Here is an 18,344-nt window from a genome sequence, read left to right as displayed (position 1 = left end):
CATGGTGTTAAGGCACCTCCTTTTCCTCACTAGGTTAACAGCTCCAACCTTTTCTATTTCCTTCTTCACATCCGAAAACACCTCCTTCGTATACACCCTTGCAGCAGCAGACTCAATTGATTTGAGACAAGTGGTCATCACAGGCACAATGTGTATGGAGTTGAATTGGAGGAGAATTTCCTTGTTTCTGTATTCGCGTACTACTATTTTCAAGTTCTGGATCATCTTAAGTATACTGTGGGTTGACTTGGAGAACTTGTTGACGAATGCATTAATCCCCTCATAGTGTGATGTCGTTTGAAATCCCACACAAAACTTGTCGCATAGGTATGCATTTTCCCACATTTTTCTCTTCTCATGCATTTGGTTGGCCCACAAACTATCCTTTAGGCCAAACTACTCAAGCGCATCCTCCCAATCCGCCTTAAATTCGGCAATCTCCATCTCCGAGTATAGCCACCGCTTAAACAAGACCTTTAAATTCTCGTCTTTCACGTTAAAGGTAACATTCCTCTCCACATACCATGCACACAACCGGTGTGTCGCTTCAGGTAAAACTTCCTTGAAAAACTTAATCATCGCTTTATCTCCGTCTGTTACAACTACTAATGGCTTCTTCCGACACATCACCTCTAAAAGATTCTCTAACATCCAACGATACAAGGAAACACTTTCATCCATCAACAACCCAAACCCAAAAATTTTCGTTTGCTTGTGGTTATTTACACTAGAGAAAATAACAACGGGCCTCTTGTACTTGTTTTTCCTGTAAGTAGAGTCGAAGGCCAACACATTGCCGAAGTATTGGTAGTCTGATCGGCTTGCACCATCAGCCCATATTGAATTCCCCAGCCTTTCATCTGCAGTCAAGTTGTACCTTACAACTGACATCGGGTCCGAACCAGCCTTTTCTTCAAGATATACTAGGGCTGCATTTGCATCACCATCCACTAATTTCGCTCGCTTCGCCTTGTCAGCATAGTTATATGCATCTTTCTTCAAGAACCCAAGCAAGGAGTACCATCCGGCCACCCCAGCCATATATCCCAGTATCTTCGACGTTGCGATTCCATGCGCATGCATCCCATCTATCTGCGCCTTAGCTGCCTCATTTAATTTACGGTGACTTGCTATCAAGTGTACCATCCGAACAGGTGCTAATTCATGATTGTACTTCGTCACTACTTTCCTTACCTTCCAGTTATTCTCATTCTTGTCCAAGTACACCGACAACTTTGCTTGGCAGCCAGTTTGGGTCTCTGGTTTGTGCATCCTCTATCTGTCTATTTTATTGTAGTGTTTAGTCTCTCTTAGTCCTTCTCTATTGGAAAAAATTGATATCTCACCAACTTTCCATCGCAATCTTTGCCAGAATCACCCTTCCACACCCCAAATCCATGACATCTTCCATATTTGCGGTAAAATTCATAGGCATCATCAACTCTGTCCCAAGCCTATTTTAGTAAATCAGCCACGCTTAACCCATCAACATCTCCATGCTGAACCATGTCATCCTCATCATCATCCTCAAAGCTCTTATTATCATTAGTAAATTACCATTTCGGATCGACATATGTCCCACAAGCATCACCCTCACCTTCGCCAACTCCTTCACTAGGACCATCATCCATCTGGACATCCGTAAACACACATAAGATAATAAGAGAATACAATATGCCCTACCATGCTCTGCACCAAGCTGCAGTTCGATTTTTACAACTATTAATTTAAATTACTACAACTCATATAACAAAAACTTTTAGTACTTTCTGTTGTTACGTATCCTTATTATAAAAATTAACACAACTCTAATGCTCTCCACGCACCAATCAAACCTGTTCAACTCACCCTATTTCACTTTCACACAACAATTATAATTCCCAAAACCTAACTTTTTCCTCTAGTAGAGCAGAACCCAACCACCCCATGATTAGTGTCACTAATTCACCTCTTACCTATTCTCTCCCAACTTTTTCCTGATGGCTTCGGCTATTGAGATGCTCTGACTTATTCAACAACACTATAATAAAAAGGATTAATAGCTTACACAACAATGTAGACTGAATGCTTACCTCATACTGGGTGTCCTCCGCGGTCCCCAAATGTAGAAAGTAAAGTCTAGGAAAAGCATTTTCGCCCACCGACATCACGTCACTTTGGTTGATGACCACTAAACCCTCTATCGATGAACCCCCAATGTCTGTTCCTCACACCTATCACAAGCTTGTGGGAACTGAACGTATCAAGTAACCTTTCAAGTGACTTTTCAATGGTTCAATGATCTATTCGAGATCGAACTGTGTTTGAACCAATTTAATTAAATATAATATGAAATCCTTAAAAACGCAATATATAAGTTCAACTATTTAAATTTCATGCTTTTTAGACTAATAAAATTTAAAATTTCACAATTTCCTTCAACAACTTGGCCAAAATTTGCAATTAAAATTTCACAAACAAGTTCATACAACAAGACAGGAATATTAAATAATTCAAAAAACAGTAAATACGCTAAATGAGCTTATGAATCATGCTGCATATAATCCTTTTATGTTTGTAAAAATTTGAAAAATGATCCCAATCGTCATTGTGTTTGAAAATTCTATTCCTATAACTTTGCATAAAGTTAAATCGAATGTTAATTTTACAAAAAAATAAATCTAAATACATATATAATATACACTAAGACTTCCTGCCGCATCAGTTCCATGAATCATGATGAGTATAATTCTAAGCCATCCTTAAGAACAATTTCAAGGAAGGATTTAATCACTAAGAAAACACATTAAACTCAGAAAAATTAACAAAAATCAACAACAATTAAGTCATGAGTAATAATAACTCAGAACCAACTCAACAATCAACATTCAACCAAAAAACTAGCATCAAATCAAGAGTCAGAGCAAAATTAAAATTAACTAAGAACCGGTGGAGGCTTACCAGTGGTGAAAAAGACTGAGCTTCGAGATGGGGAGAACTTTAAGAGAGACACAGCCACGTCGAGGAGAGAACGAACACAACACCAATGACAACACGGATGACCGCAAGCAGAGATCTCCACCGTGCGACTATGTTAGCTTAGAGAGAAAGAGTGCGCTTGAAGGGAGAGATTTTTCCAGGAGAGAACAAACCCCCACTTCACTGAGAAGAAGATCACGACGGAGAAACGACAGGTGCCGGCGAGAAACTCGACGACGGCAGCAATAGCACAAAACAAACAAACTCGGTCTTTTCTATGGACGTCATCGAGACCGAACGTGAATCGGCAGTCTCAGTTCAAGCAACACCGACGGTAATGAAGAAGGTGGGGGCATGGGGTTCAGTGGCTGCCAGGGTTTATTGATGTCTCTCTTCTCTGATGTGGTGTTGGAGAAGGATGAGAGGCTCATGAAGTGGGATAAAAACTCAAAGTAAAGCATCTCCTTGTTTTTTTGGTCAGGAACAAAGGCACGCCATTCACATCATATAGGCTGTGTGAAATGTTTTTTTTAATCTATCAATGCAACATATTTGGCACACTTCATACATACCAAACCCACTTATATATTTACTTCAACATAAGCCCAAGCCCACACAATAAAAAATACCCATGAATACTCTAAATATATTTAATATTATTTGTGATTATAAAATTTTAACATCAAGATTATAATTTTTCTACGGTTAATTACTAGACAAAGCCTGCTATTGTGAGTCCAACTTCTGCAGCCATTGTTTGTAACTTATCAAAGTTCAAAGTCACCTTCATACTGAAAAATACACGCGTACACCTTCCTAATTTAACACACATGCTTCAGCACCTGAGGAAGGAATCCTCCTTCAGCATAGTAGAATTTCCCTAGTTTCTGAGTTCATTTTTTATGCTAATTCAGCTGACAAAATATTGATGTAACTATTCCTTACCACGTTGGAAGTTTTCAACGATTAAATGACATGACAAAATTGCAATTGGACCTAATTTAGTCTTTATCCCATTATAAAATCATAATTCATTCCCAATTATCTAGATTGCATTTCTCTTCTTCTTACTTTACTTTTTCTTCCTCTTAATTGAAGCTTTCTGAAACTATGATGGGAGGTGAGAGCATTGCTGTGGACAATTTGATAAGATCAACTTTTAATGGGTACTTGGCAACGACAACTAACTTTTAGAGCATAGCACCAGTGTTAGAATGGTGTGGTTGCTGCTGCCGTCTAGTTTTGTGATAGTTTGATGAACAAACTTTAGTGTGGTGTAGAATTCACAAATATATTCTCGTTGAAGTATAGCTTCTAAACCAACAAGAATCCTTTCGTACAAAAATTTGGTTGTCACTAAAGCAAATCCAATAAAATAAATCGAAGTATTTAAACCTTGGGTTGTCTCTCAAGGAATTGCAGGGAAGTGTAGTTTATTATTGGTTATGAGATTGTATATTTTGGGATTTTTGAATAAGAAAACAAGAAAAGTAAATTGCAAGGAAATTCAAATGATAAAAAGGTTTTGGCAAGGTTTGGTGGTCAAGGATCTCTATTCTTATCACTAACCACAACATGAGAATTGGCAGTGATCAATCCCATTAAGTCATCCTCTAACTAGTAGTAAAGGAAAGTTAAATGAGCTATATCAATCCAAGTCCATAAGTCCTAGCTCTCCACCAATTCAATTAGTGAGAACTAGAGTAATGGCTCCCAATCATCAATTACATGGACATTAGTAACTCAAGAGTTCCTAAGTTACCATCCCAAGCCAAGAACATAAAATCCTACTCTAACATCCTTCTAAGCATTTTATCAAGTACTTGGAGGGCATAACATAAAAACATAGAAAATTAATAAGAGAATATTAAATCTAAAACCAACAATTGCAAAATCAATGATAACAAATAATAGAAGAAGCAATAAACATGAAATACTTTAAATTGCATAAAAAGGAAAATCAATCTAACATGAAGAGTTCATAAACTAAATTGTAGAATAAATAAATCAACAAGAGAAGTTAAATAAACTAAACTACTAGAACAAATAAGAGTGGAAGAAAACTAAATTAAAGCAAGATAGAAATCTGAATTTAAGAAAAGCTAATCCTAAAATCCTAAAACCTAAGAGAGAAGAGAGAGCCTCTCTCTCTAGAAAACTACATCTAAACCTAAAATTCTGTGAATGAGAAGTGTCTCCCTTGATTCCTCCACTCTGCAGCCTCTAATCTGTGTTTCTGGGCCAAAAATTAGACCAAAAATAGCCCAGAAATTGCCTCCAGCAATTTCTAATACGTCCAGCACGTGGCTCTGTCATGCGTACGTGTCGCTCACGCGTATGCGTCGCTTGTCTGCTGCACTATCCACGCATATGCGTCATTCACGCGTATGCATCGCATAACAGCTAGGAAACTATGGAAAATTATAAATCGTTGTGAAGCCCCGGATGTTAGCTTTCCAACGCAACTAGAACCCCCTCATTTGGACCTTTGTAGCTCAAGTTTTGATTGATTGAGTGCGAAGAGGTCAGGACTGACAGCTTTACAGTTCTTTCAGCTTCTTGTATTCCTTCCTGAAGGTTGTGGTAGGCTTCTATGCCTTCCTTTTAAGTTGTTGTTATGACCCTTTTTAAGCAAACTTTCAATTCTGCTTCTGTTTGTACTCAGCAGCATAATTTTATGAGACAATTTATTTTTGTCTCATGAATATCAGAAAACAGAACACAACAGAGAAGAGAAAAGCTAACACCAGTATATATCCTGGTTCAGTTGCCTTGTGCTATGCAACTTACGTCCAGTCTCCTCCACAACAATGGAGGAATTTTCACTATAGTTAAAAGTATTACATACACCAATTTCACACTCAAGTTCTAACCTAACTTGACATTGGCTATGCTAATACCTAACTCTTCACTCTTAGTGCTAACCCAACTAAGAAAGGGATACCTAACAGGTACAAGACACATAACCAACCTAAAGAAATCTGAAATAACTCTAGGCTTTTCTCTCAAGTGTATCACTCAACCTTTTTCCACTCATGGCTTTTACTTGAGCTTTCTCACTTATGCATTTTCTCACAAGATATTACAGAAAAATAAACATAGAAAAGTACATCACAATCTGTAAAACATGAAGGAGATTGACTTCATCAATAGCCTCTTTTCTATATGCAAAACCAGATTTGCAAACCTCAGATACAGTTCTTCAGTATTGGCCGAATACTTCTTTGAAAGAAAACATTATCCAAGTAGAGGAACTTCTTTATAGAATACTATTCACCAAACTCTGGTTTTCTCTCCTTGGTTCTGAATGAGCGGAAATCTTCTTTTTATCTCCTTGCATGTTTCTTGGTTGCTCACCCTAGGTCAACTTCTTGGACACTGAGCTTCACCAACCCAGCCGTTCACTTTTTCTCATTAAGCATCAGAGTGGAAACTTTGCTTCTGACTTCTCTATCTTGACCGAAAGCCATAATACAGCAACCACAAAAGTCTTCCAATGATCAACTGAATCTGAACCATTCAAAAGCTACTTGGTCCCTAAGAATCACTTGTGACCGTAGATACACAGCAAATTAGGGCAGAAAGCAACTTTCTCTTGTATGCCATTTTCGGACTTGCAGAGAGTTAGAAAGAAGAGAAGAAGATCTGATGCATGCAAGAGGAAATAGGTTACCTTTAATCTTTTCTTAAGCTTAATTTGGTTTGATCTCACTGATTTGACATCTACCTTTCAAGCATAATCTCTCTCTTTCTTGCTTCTTTGGTGATTTGCTTAGGGAAGAAGTTCTTTCTCTCTTTCTCACCATTTTGAATTTCTGACCCACACATAGAGGTGAACGTTGCTTGTGATGTGAGATCAAGTTGGAGGGAATTGAAATCAACTCGGACTTGGATCAGACATCCATTAAGCAACCTGTTTGATTTGGGCTTTGGTTTTTTTGGGCTTTGTTTGTTTAACCAGCCCAGCAGCCTTGTTTTATTTTCCATTTTATTTGGGCTATAATTCAAATTTTGGCCTGTAACAATAAATAATTAGTAATATGAAATTATAATTAATCAACACTAATTATTTATTTTGCCCAAAAATAATATTTGTCATCACTAATTAATTTAGTTAATTTCTTAACTCAACACTTCCACTTTTGCATGCTTCCTTTCCATCCTCTAAGCCATTCCTGCCATGTAATCTCTGAAAATACTTAACACACATATCATGGCATCGAATGGTAATAAGAGAGGATTAAAATTAGCTAAATTAAGACCAAAGAAACATGTTTTCAATCATAGCACAAAATTAGGAAGGAAAATGTAAAACATGCAATTTACATGAATAAGTGTGAGAATAGTAGATAAAATCCACTCAATTAAGCACAAGATGTACCGCGAATTAGTGGTGCATCATAGTCTGAGACAAATTCGAATTCAAACAAACCTTTTTTGGTTTCCCAATCATAATGTGAGTTAATTTGTTAGTGTTGTGTTAAGTTGTTAGTTCTTTGTTTCTGTAACATTTTTTTTTCTTGTTGCAAACAAATAGAAAGAGGTGGCAAGACTTATTTGTATGAGTAGACATTAGATAAAATGAAGCTACTGCAAAACCAAAACCTGTTAGTCAAATTAATGATTTAAAGCTAAACTTTGTTTGGAGACTAGGAAAGTTGAAAGGTGATATTAGGAGTCAAAAAATAATTTTTTATTTATTAGTGTTGGTTCTGCTTTTGATAATAGTGTTCTATATAGTAATATTATGTCAAATTTAAATGTACTTTGTGGTTAGTTTATATATGTAATGAAAATATGAAGTTGTTATAATATTATGTGCAATGAAATATATGAAATATGTGTAAAGTGTTTGTCCTGTAATTGCATCAGATTCATGAATGTGCCTTATTCAAGGAATGTGGGTATAGGATAAAAATAACAATTAACCATAAGAAGTCATAGTTTAATTGATTATCAAGATTCAAATTATCAAACACAATGCAAAAAAATATTACTGATATAATATTTTCACTCATTCATAGGGCTATACCAAAATAACAAATTGGGACTACACATCTTTAGTGAAATAGTGCCTAAGTTTTTTCACAAAAATAAAGCCCTATTTATTAATTCAAAGTCTTTAGTTCTTCTTCCTTAGAGCCGTGAATCCTAGAATTAGGACGAACTTCATGAAGTTTTCTATTCTTACTAACGTTCCTGAACTTGCACTTTACGGTAGATTGACCGGGATAATTAGTGGGGGAAACCTTTTCTTGGTACTAACTTTGAAGACCTTGTAGGGACAACAACCTATGTGGAGAAAAATAACATTATACATATGAAAACTCATAGTATACGTCAACTACTCCTTTATTCTTCTTACCAAAAGTGATTATCTCTGTTAGCTCTTTGTCACCATTCAATTTCCTTAAACCATTCTCTAAGCCTCTACCAAAAATTAGCCAACAAAATTGTTTTATGTCAGTATATTCAACTTTTTTATAGTAGTTCCTCACGTAGAACACATCTAATGTGTCCACATCTATATCACCTAGACAACTCCTGTTATCTAGTGAATAAGCCAACATTTCTTCTTTATTTTTTATGAAATTACCCCCTTGATGAAGCATAAAATCCAGTAATTCATTCATCTACAAAGAATTCCAAAAACATATCTTTAGAATGCAAAAAATTTATAAACGTATCAAGGTATAACAACATCACAATCCATGACAACCATCTCTCTTAACCCCATTCCAAATGGTCAACCCAGTCGATTTGTATATTTGAAAAGATAGAGCATAAACTCCAACCCACTACCAAAATTTCTCAAACCCTAGTGAGCAAAGAAACCATAAAAATCCATTATACCAAAAGCCACTGACACAGCTATTATATGAAATAATCAAAATTAAAAAAAACAAAAATTGCCTTCACTGTATATGATAATGTTGTAAATGCTTGCTTCCATGTGAGGAGAAGATAATCTAACCTACCAGTTCAACATCACCAGCGTCGTCGCAACACAAACAATAAAAAAATTAAACCCTAACTTTTCGCCATTAAAGAAGAAGAGAAGAAGAAGAACGATAATGAAAGTGCAGAAGACGAACGAATTTTTATGTTTGTTCAAAAATAGTTTTTTACTCACATTTGCACCCAAACAGTGTCGTTTTGTCCAATATTGGGTGCCAAACCAAAACGACGTCATTTTGGTTATCTTTAGCATGGCAAGGAATAGCTACATCAGTATTCTGTTAGCTGAATCACCACCAAAAATAAATAGAAAGACCATTATGGTGTTTTAAGCTGAATATGTAAGATTATTATGCAAAAATTGAAATTTCAAAAATCAAGTTAAATAATTAAATAAATCTTAGAGACCAGTACAAAAATTTACTCGTAAGAACTCATGTGAATAGTTAATTATTACAATGGTACTTTAATGATAGATACAATTGTAATATTTAAAATTGGTTAATAGGACTTAATTGCATCAAAATTAGTAGATGCTAATTAAGTCACATGAAACAACTAAGGAGTAAAGACAATATTAACAACAATTAAAAAGTGTCAATGTGAACTAGCCGTTACAGTGAAGGGTGAAATTTACATTAGCGTTACACTAACAATTGTGACATAAAAGTTTTTAAATAATTGACTTAAAAGAGTTCGTTTAAAAAGCTTTAAAAATTATTTTTTTGAACTTTTGACTTATAAAAAATAATAGTATTAATGTCTCGTGTAATTTTTAAAATCAAATTGTATCTTTTTAAGAAGCTATTTAAGTGCTTATGGAGAAATTAAAAAAAATTAATTACTCTATTGATTCCTATAGTTTTGCAAAATTTTCAATTAGGTCCCTATATTTCTTTTCTTTTAATTTGGTCTCTGCACTAAATTTTTTTTTCAATTAGGTCCCTCTTGATAGTAATTGGTTTAATTTTATAGGGATCCAAGTAAAAAAAAAAAATTGGTACAGAGACCCAAATAAAAAGAAAAAAAATTTAGGGACCCAATTAAAAAGAATTTGCTGCAAAAACTTAATTAAAAGAAAAAAAGTATAGAGACCTAATTAAAAATTTAGCAAAACTATAAGGATCAATAGAGTAATTAAACCTAAAAAAATGATTTCTCTTATAATCAAAAGCTTTTTATCATATTTCTTTTAAAATAAACAGTTTTAGAACTATAAAATAAAACACAAAATAATTTATTTATAAGCTAGTTTTAATATAAGCATCTATTGTTTAAGTTATTTTTTTTAAAAGAAGCTTAATTAAATTGTCTACCCAAGCTAGACCTAATTTATTTAAGGTTAAGAACTAAAATAAATATTATCTCTTTTCTTTTAGAATTTTATTGAAAAAAAATATATACACTGAAAAATATAAAAAAAAAACACTTTCATGCTTTTATTTCTTAGTTCTTTAAAATTGTTTTAAGAAATAAAATTTGATTTTAAGTAAATTATCATTTCTACTATTAAAGATGAAGATAGTAATAATCTATAATTATATATTACTAATTTTATAATAAAAATATATCACATATTATTTTTTTCATTGTAATTGAAATCAAATATTTTTCTCTAAAATTAAAGAGTTCTTCCTGTTAGGTATCAGAAGCTTTAATGAGAAATCACAACTAGAAAATTGTTTAATACGGACAGATTTATAGACAAATTTGGTCTTCATTATAGACGGATTTTTGGTTACCGATGGATTTTCGTCCCTCTATAAAAGTCTCGTAAAAAATTATTTACTGACAGATTTTTTTCCGTCGGTAATTTATCGACAGATTTTTACTAGTTACCGACAGATTTTTTCTCGGTAAATTTCCCCTCCATTTTCCTTGGACATCAAACTTTTTGACGGATTTTTCGTCAGTAATTAGAGGCAGATTTTTCGTCGGTAATTAGAGACAAATTTTCAGCCGGATTTTCCGTCGGTAATTAGAGATAGATTTTTCGACGGATTTTTCGTCAGTAATTAGAGACAGATTTTCTGACGAATTTTCTGTCAGTAATTAGAGACAGATTTCCGACAGATTTTTCGTCGGTAGTTTGAGCCTTGGAATACCATCCCAAACTCTGAATATAAACAGAAAATCCGTCTGTAAATCCGTCGGTAAAATAAAATAGAATCTTTTTAAAATTTTTTTATTGCAAAATAAACTTGTTTTCATATAAAATAAATATAAAAAAACTCAACTCAACTCATATAAATTATATATTGTTTTTTTTTCTTTCAGGTATATGAAAAATAGATTATCTATATAATATTTCTTTGCATATAACTCTACTTATTCAATAACATATAGTTATACATCCATGTCTCAGAAATATTAGTAGAGTAGCATCCTTAGAATTTTTTAAAATTTCTTGAACAATGCAAGCTAAGCTAGAAACCACTCATATGGTAAGTGTAGAACTTTATGGCAGCTATGTACACTTTCTTATGGCAACTATGTACACTCTATTGATTCTACAATGTACACTCTATTGAAGCTGGAATGGCCGCAACAGCAGCAGCTACGCCTGCCATGGATACTGCAGCATCCAACTGAGCTATGAGTCCTAATTTCTTGTTTTTTCTTCTCCTTTTGATCCTTCAGCCATCTTCCCATTGTCCTTTCTCTCAGCAAACTCTTGTAAAATTAGTATATAAAAGTTTACAAGAAGAATAACAAAAAAAAAGAGTAATGAATGATTGAGCTTTTATTTTTAGTATATAATCATGAGGTTGAGTTTAATGTACCCCATTTTTGAGCAGGTTTTGACTGGAAAGAAATTCTAGATTGATTGCTTGATGGGGTAAAAATAAGTCCTGCACATAGTGATTCACTGTTTCAAATGTCATGTGAAGTCAAAAGAATCAATTACTGTATATCTTACTCTTTTGTCAAGAATATATTTGAGCACTGTAACAGATATGGAGAAAAAGATCAACACAATTTTTTAATGATTTATATGATTTGTATGACATCACGGTGCATATATGAAATTAGCTACCTATATGCATTGATCATAACTCAACCATTTCTGTGTCCCCATGGGAGCAATATAATTCAACAACAACAACAACTGCTCCTAATAAAAAACTAAATTTGTGATGAGACAAATTTGTATAAGCAACTTGCTTTATTTATTTCTCTATCTACTAATCTGAATCCTTTAATTTGCTAGCCTGACAACACGTTTCAATGTTCCATTACTATATATTTCTTAATAGAAATTATTATTATCCTATGATAACATATTTTTTAGTAACATCCTTTTTATCAAGTTTTTATGTCCTACAAGTAGTGTACACTTTGCTTCTTTGTATCAGAGACTTGAGTCATCAACTCCATTAGTTTATTTTTTTCAACTTTGAAGTGAAAAGTTGAATCTAACTTCAGCATTTATATGAAAAGCATACTAGTATTATACTAGCTAGCCTCTTATTTATTTATTTATTTATTTATATTTCCCTGATATAATACATTCCTAAATGCCTATTATTTAATATACAATTCTTGATATACTTTGTTCAAATACCAATAACTTGTTTTTATTGTAAAAGCATGTACCTTTTTATTGTTCCTATCTAATCTAATATCTATATATATAACCTTCTCTTCAACAAACACAAAGCACTACTACATAATATCTGGAGGTACATTAATCTTTATTCTCTCATCACATCACATAAGAAAAAATTTTTTGGTAGACTCAAAAAAATCTTCAATAAGAACAAATAATTGTTTTTACACTCTTCCATTATATTATCTACCAAAAAACTTTTCCATTATATATTAATTGTATCTTTTGCCTTTTCAGTACACACAAAAGCCAATTAACTTATGCGATTCTAATTTTTTTCTAAACTATACTCCAAAGAACAATGAAATAGGGAATTGTACCCAAAAATAAATAAATATATAAATAAAATACACACCTTTGGATTGTGCTAAGTCCCCTGCTTTTCAGTACAATTGAGTCCAATTTCAGATCTTTGATAGTCTAGAAGTTTCTCTCTTGCATCACCCCAATAACTTTTTGCAACAATGTTCATCTGAATCAAAACATAACTTCACTTATAAAAGTCCCTCTAGAACAATCTATGTCAAACAATCAAAACAGAAAAAAACAGAAAGAACTGCAAATCAAGAACCTCAATATCAGTTTGAACTGCATACTTGTTCATAATCTTTTGCTCTCTAAACTCCGTCAAAGGAATCAGAGCTGCAAATATAACCAAATAAAATCAGATCAGATCAATTACACAGGATTAGAACAAAATCTACAACAAAAAATACCTTAAACTAAACTAGTGTGTCTAAGAATTCATTGATTGTGATATATTTCAATTGTGGATACAGTTCTATGCCATTCACAAGACTCAGTAGGTGTGATCACTCGTTATGAAAGAAGAATATATGAAAAGCTGTTTAAAGTTGGCAGGATAAGAAGTACATGCGAAATAAAATAATTTGCACAATTTTTAGTTGGATTTTACTTTTTTAGGATCAAAGAATATCATTAAGAGAAAACATACAAGAAAAAGGGATAATAAAAATATTTATCTATGAAGTGTAAATTTTTTATCTATTAACATGTATGAGAAAGGTTAGTTCTCAAAAAGGATCATGAGCTATATACCAAATAGATACCAAGCATCTAATCATATTCCATAAAACTTGTCGGTCCAAGAATTTATAATTGAAAGTGTGTGAATTGTGTTCAAGCCAACCAAATACTCCAAATAGATACCACAATGATTTTGCCATTTTGGTACTCATAAAACCAGCAAAACTAGTCAAGAGAAATTGAACTAGGGTTGCAAGACACATCAAACACTCACCTAATGCATTGAATTAGAAGCTTTCCTTATATTTCTCTATATTTGAGTAGAAACTTCATATCTCTACCAGTCTTAACATGAGATGATTTTTCATGCCGTCTAGAATCTTGATGCTTAATTGACAAAAGTGACAAGAAGCAGCAACATAGTCACAATAAATTTGAAGTCAAAGTATTACCTTCGATTTTCTTGATCATCTCTTCTTCTAAAACGTGTGATTTCTCAAGCTTATTCCCAATTTTAGTTTCTCACATCTCGACTAGTTCATTCAGAGAACAAACATTTTTTTAGGGTCTCAAGTACAACACTTTGTTCAAGGTGCGGGGTTCATCAACTGTGCTAATAGTGAAGGCAGCAACATCATTTTTCTTAACAAATACACCTGCAAAGAAACCCTTCATGAATAAGCATCCATCAAACAAAAAGAATAACAATTACATGATAAGAAATAAGCAATCATTTTCGATCAAACAGACCTTTTGTGTTCCCATCACTAAATATGGTAACCTTGTCACTAGGAGTAGCATTTAAGCCTGGCTGAACAGGAGAAGGGAGCAAAATCTTCATGAAGAAATTGCAGCAGGTATATGCAATGCGTTCGGCCTCAACCACCTGGCAAATTTTGAGTTGGGTGCGTATAAATTGCGGCCATCCTCCAGGTCATATATTTGAACCTTGGTAGGATCTGCTCCAAATTCAGCTGGGATAAATCTCTGAAGAGACCAAAATAAATAACACATCATTGAACATATCTTACAATTCAAATATTCAATAATACAAGGACTATTGGCAATACATACTCACTTGCATATTAGAAATGGTGGGAGCATGTATCTTAATAAATGAAAATAGTAAGACTGTTGGTAACAGCTTTAGAAACGGATGCTCCAAAACTAAATTAACCAATTCCGCAAGAAATTGAAGCAGAACATTAGAAATGGACTAAAACTAGCATTTTAAGAGAATGTTAACATATAAACATAAGGACTTGAATGTTGAAAGGCTCATTATTTGACAGGAAAGCGCAAGCATGTTTTCTTATGCCAAATTAATTTACCATTAATCTCCATGGATTTCGAGACCCTACAAGTCCATTGCACATTCACACACATAAAATCTATTCCTAATTTCGCCTGAAGAATGAGGCTAACCTCAAAGAGACAACAACAACAATAGAAAGTCAAAAATAGACAAAACAACAAACATGTAGAATGCATATTCAACAAAGTCCATTCCAAAATATACTGAATCTGACTCAATTCAATGCTCAACGAATTGGAGTTCCTTCACATAAAGCTTGCCATCTCTATGTCTGTAACAAAACCCTAAATTATTTTCAGAACAGAACAGATACAATGGCAAGAGAATCAATGTTATCGGAAGGGACGACGGAGCCTACCTAAACTAACGGCGACGAGAAAAAAAGGTAGAAGCGGCGACGACACTGACGAACGTCAATGAATAGTGACAGAAAATGATGTCGAGAGGGTGGTGAAATTCATCAGCATCGGAGCTGAAAGAGAAAGACTGGTGAACTGGTGTGACGGAGAGATTGAAAAAGGGGTGTGATAGAGCTTCGGACAATGGCGGTGCAATGGTGAGAGGTGCCGCTGATGAAGAATTTGGAGGGGATGGGTAAGGAGCTCGCGAAAGATCGGGTGTTCTGAGAAATGAAGAGAGGAACTCGAATTAAACTATTATTTTAATATTTTCGACGGAATATTTTAAATTAGAAACAGATTTCTTGTCTTTAATAATTTAATAAAATGTAGTATTTTTGTTCTTTTAAATGCAGGAGAATTTTCCGTCGGTAACAATTTTTGATGAAAAAAGTTAATTTTTTTGACAAAATTATCGATAGATTCTCTTTTCCGTCTGTAATTTATGTTATTTCATTTTTTTGTTTCTGACAAAAAATTCCTCGCAAAATCTGCCTGTATTTCTATGGGATAAAATCTGTCAAAAATATCTATCTGTAATAAATAGTTGTCTAGTAGTGATAGAGTAATTGGGAAGAAAGAGCTAGAAAAAGAGCTAAGTGAAATTAGGGATCTGTTATTATAAAAAAATTACGAAAAAGTGAAGTCTACAGTTTCTTATAGTAGATTATATACATGCTTAGTGAGGGTTAGACTCGTAGTTACAAGTTAATTGGGATTACAGAGTTGGTTAGGAGCTAAAGTGGGATATAATAGAATTGTGCTAAGATGTCATAACTAACTTGGCAACAGATGCTAAGTGTTAAGTGTGTGGAAGGTTGTGGAAGGTTCTGCATCATGTACACTAACATGCCCCCTCAAACCAAGGGCCTTCTAGGGATCTACTTCAGATACTCTAAGCAAGTTCTTAAACTTGAGAAATGATGTTGCTGAAAAGGGTTTGGTAAGTGTGTCTACAAGTTGGTATTGTGATGGGATGTGCTAAATGAAGAGTTTCTTTCTTGAGACAAAATCTCTTACAAAGGACTGATTGAGAGCGAAATATTTTGATTTATTGTGTAGAACTGGGTTGGCAGACAGAAGAACGACACTTTGATTATCACAGTATACCACTACCTTGGCGGAGCATGGTATTCTAACCTCAGTAAGTAGATTTTGTAACCACACTATCTCAGTTACTGCATCTGCAATGCCTCTGAACTCTGCTTCTGTGCTGCTTTTTGAGACTGCAAATTATTTTTTACTTGCCCAAGATATCAGGTTGGGACCTAGGTAAATTCCATACTCATTGGTAAACTTTCTGTCATCAATATCACTGGCCCAATTTGAGTCACAAAAGTCATAGACTCTTAAATTTGTGAATTTTCTGAACTTTAAACCATACTAAGTTATGTCTGAGAGATATCAAATGATTCTTTTTACTGCCTTCTAGTGTGAGTCAAGAGGGATGTAAAGGAATTGAGCAACTTTGTTGACCGAGAATAAAATTTCCGGTCTTGTGATTGTTGCATACTACAAGCCTCCAACTATCGATCTATAAAGTGTAGGATTGCTGAAGTTACCATTGCCAAAGGCTGAGAGCTTGAGAGAGGATGTCATTGGAGTGGGAATAGGTTTGGTAGTGCTCATTTAAGCTCTTTTGAGGAGATCTTAAACTTACTTCGTCTGCTTTAAGGTTATTGTCCCATTGCTGTTGTGTTTGACTTCAATTCCAAAAAAAATAGTTCATTTCACCTAGGACTTTAAGAGAGAAGGTGTTGTGGAGCTGAGTTATGATGGAGTTGATTATTGGTGTACTTTCCAGCCCTTCACAAGTGCAATACTGAGCATGACTCGAACAGTTGCAGGCTTGACCATATAGATTGTTGTGAGTTCAACAATGATGGAAAAGGAAACTCAAGTTCATTGAAGATGACATTTCTTGCCATATAGACTCGGCCTGATGGGGACAGACATTTGTACCCTTTGTGGTCAGAGCTGTAACCTATGAATATGCATTTGGTGGACATATGATCTAGTTTGTGTTTATTGTATGATTTTAGCCAAGGGTAGCAAGCACAGCCAAAGGCTTTGAGGGATTGGTAGTCTGATGTGATGTTGAAAAGTGTCTCCAAAGTGGATTTGAGGTTTAAGGTTGGGGTTGGTAGCATATTGATAAGGTAGGTTGAGGTGATGATAGCTTCATCCCAAAAGGAGAGAGGGAGGGATGCCTGTGATAAAAGGGTGAGAGTTGTTTCTATCAAGTGTCTATATTTTTTTTCCACACAGCCATTTTGTTGATGTGTGTGAGGGCAGGTAAGTCTATGTTGTATGCATTGATCTCTGAAGAATTGGTTGAAGGTGTTTGACATGTATTCTCTTCTATTGTCAATTTGGAGTGCCTTGATTTTGTGGCCAGTTTTGTTTTCAATGAGATTTTTGTATTGACAAAAGACTGTGAATGTTTGAGTTTTGGTTTGTAAAAAAATGTGCAAGTATATCTGCTATAGGCATCAATAAAACAAGCATAGTATTTGAACCCTGACTTGCTTGGTTGGGTTGAAGGTCCCCAAAGCTCCAAGAAGACCAACTCAAGAGATTTTGTGTATTTGGAGTGAGATTGTGGGAAGAGGAGTTGATGGATTTTGTTGCTGGTGCAAGGCTCACAAAAGACAGGAGAGATGCTGGAAAGAGAGAATGAAATATTGTGGTTGGTTAGTATGGTTTTGGTTATTCTTTTAGAGGGATGGTGAAGTCTCTTGTGCCACAGGTCAAAGGAGCTGAGGGTGTTGATGTCATGGGGATTAGCCATAGGAGAGGGGTGAGGCAGGGTAGGAGGAGGGTCACTTGTGGCCTTATTGGCAATAGGGTTTGTGAGGAGTGCAGTGGGTTTATTTTTGGAGGTGTAGTTGGGAGGATGAAGTTTGTTAGTAGCAGATTGGTGGCATAATTTGTGGTTTCAGCAACAGCAGTAGATTTGTTTGGAGTAGCACAGGTAGATTGAACATGGTTGTCACAATTGAAAAAAGCTGGGCTATGACATTTAACAACAGTAGCAAATTTATTAGAAGAAGAATGAATAAAGCTATTATAGTTAGGATGAGCAAGTCTGTGACAGTCAATAACAGCAGCAAATTTA

General features: G+C 34.4%; 1 protein-coding gene across 1 annotated transcript; it reads right to left on the bottom strand.

Moving 5' to 3' along the window:
* Nucleotides 1–396: 396 nt before the first annotated feature.
* On the bottom strand, nucleotides 397–1,272 carry LOC107469469 (protein FAR1-RELATED SEQUENCE 5-like). Its single transcript, XM_016088838.1, has one exon. It carries the CDS (start codon nucleotides 1,270–1,272, stop codon nucleotides 397–399), a length of 876 nt encoding a protein of 291 aa, XP_015944324.1.
* Between the last annotated feature and the right edge of the window lie 17,072 nt (nucleotides 1,273–18,344).

The sequence above is a fragment of the Arachis duranensis genome, chromosome 10 (assembly GCF_000817695.3).
Source record: "Arachis duranensis cultivar V14167 chromosome 10, aradu.V14167.gnm2.J7QH, whole genome shotgun sequence".
Classification (NCBI taxonomy): domain Eukaryota; kingdom Viridiplantae; phylum Streptophyta; class Magnoliopsida; order Fabales; family Fabaceae; genus Arachis; species Arachis duranensis.
Note: the sequence above shows the minus strand (reverse complement) of the source record. Positions and strands in the feature narration are given on the sequence as shown.

Coding starts and splice junctions, on each gene's coding strand:
- LOC107469469 (XM_016088838.1), bottom strand. CDS start 1,272: ATGCACAAACCAGAGACCCAAACTGGCTGCCAAGCAAAGTTGTCGGTG.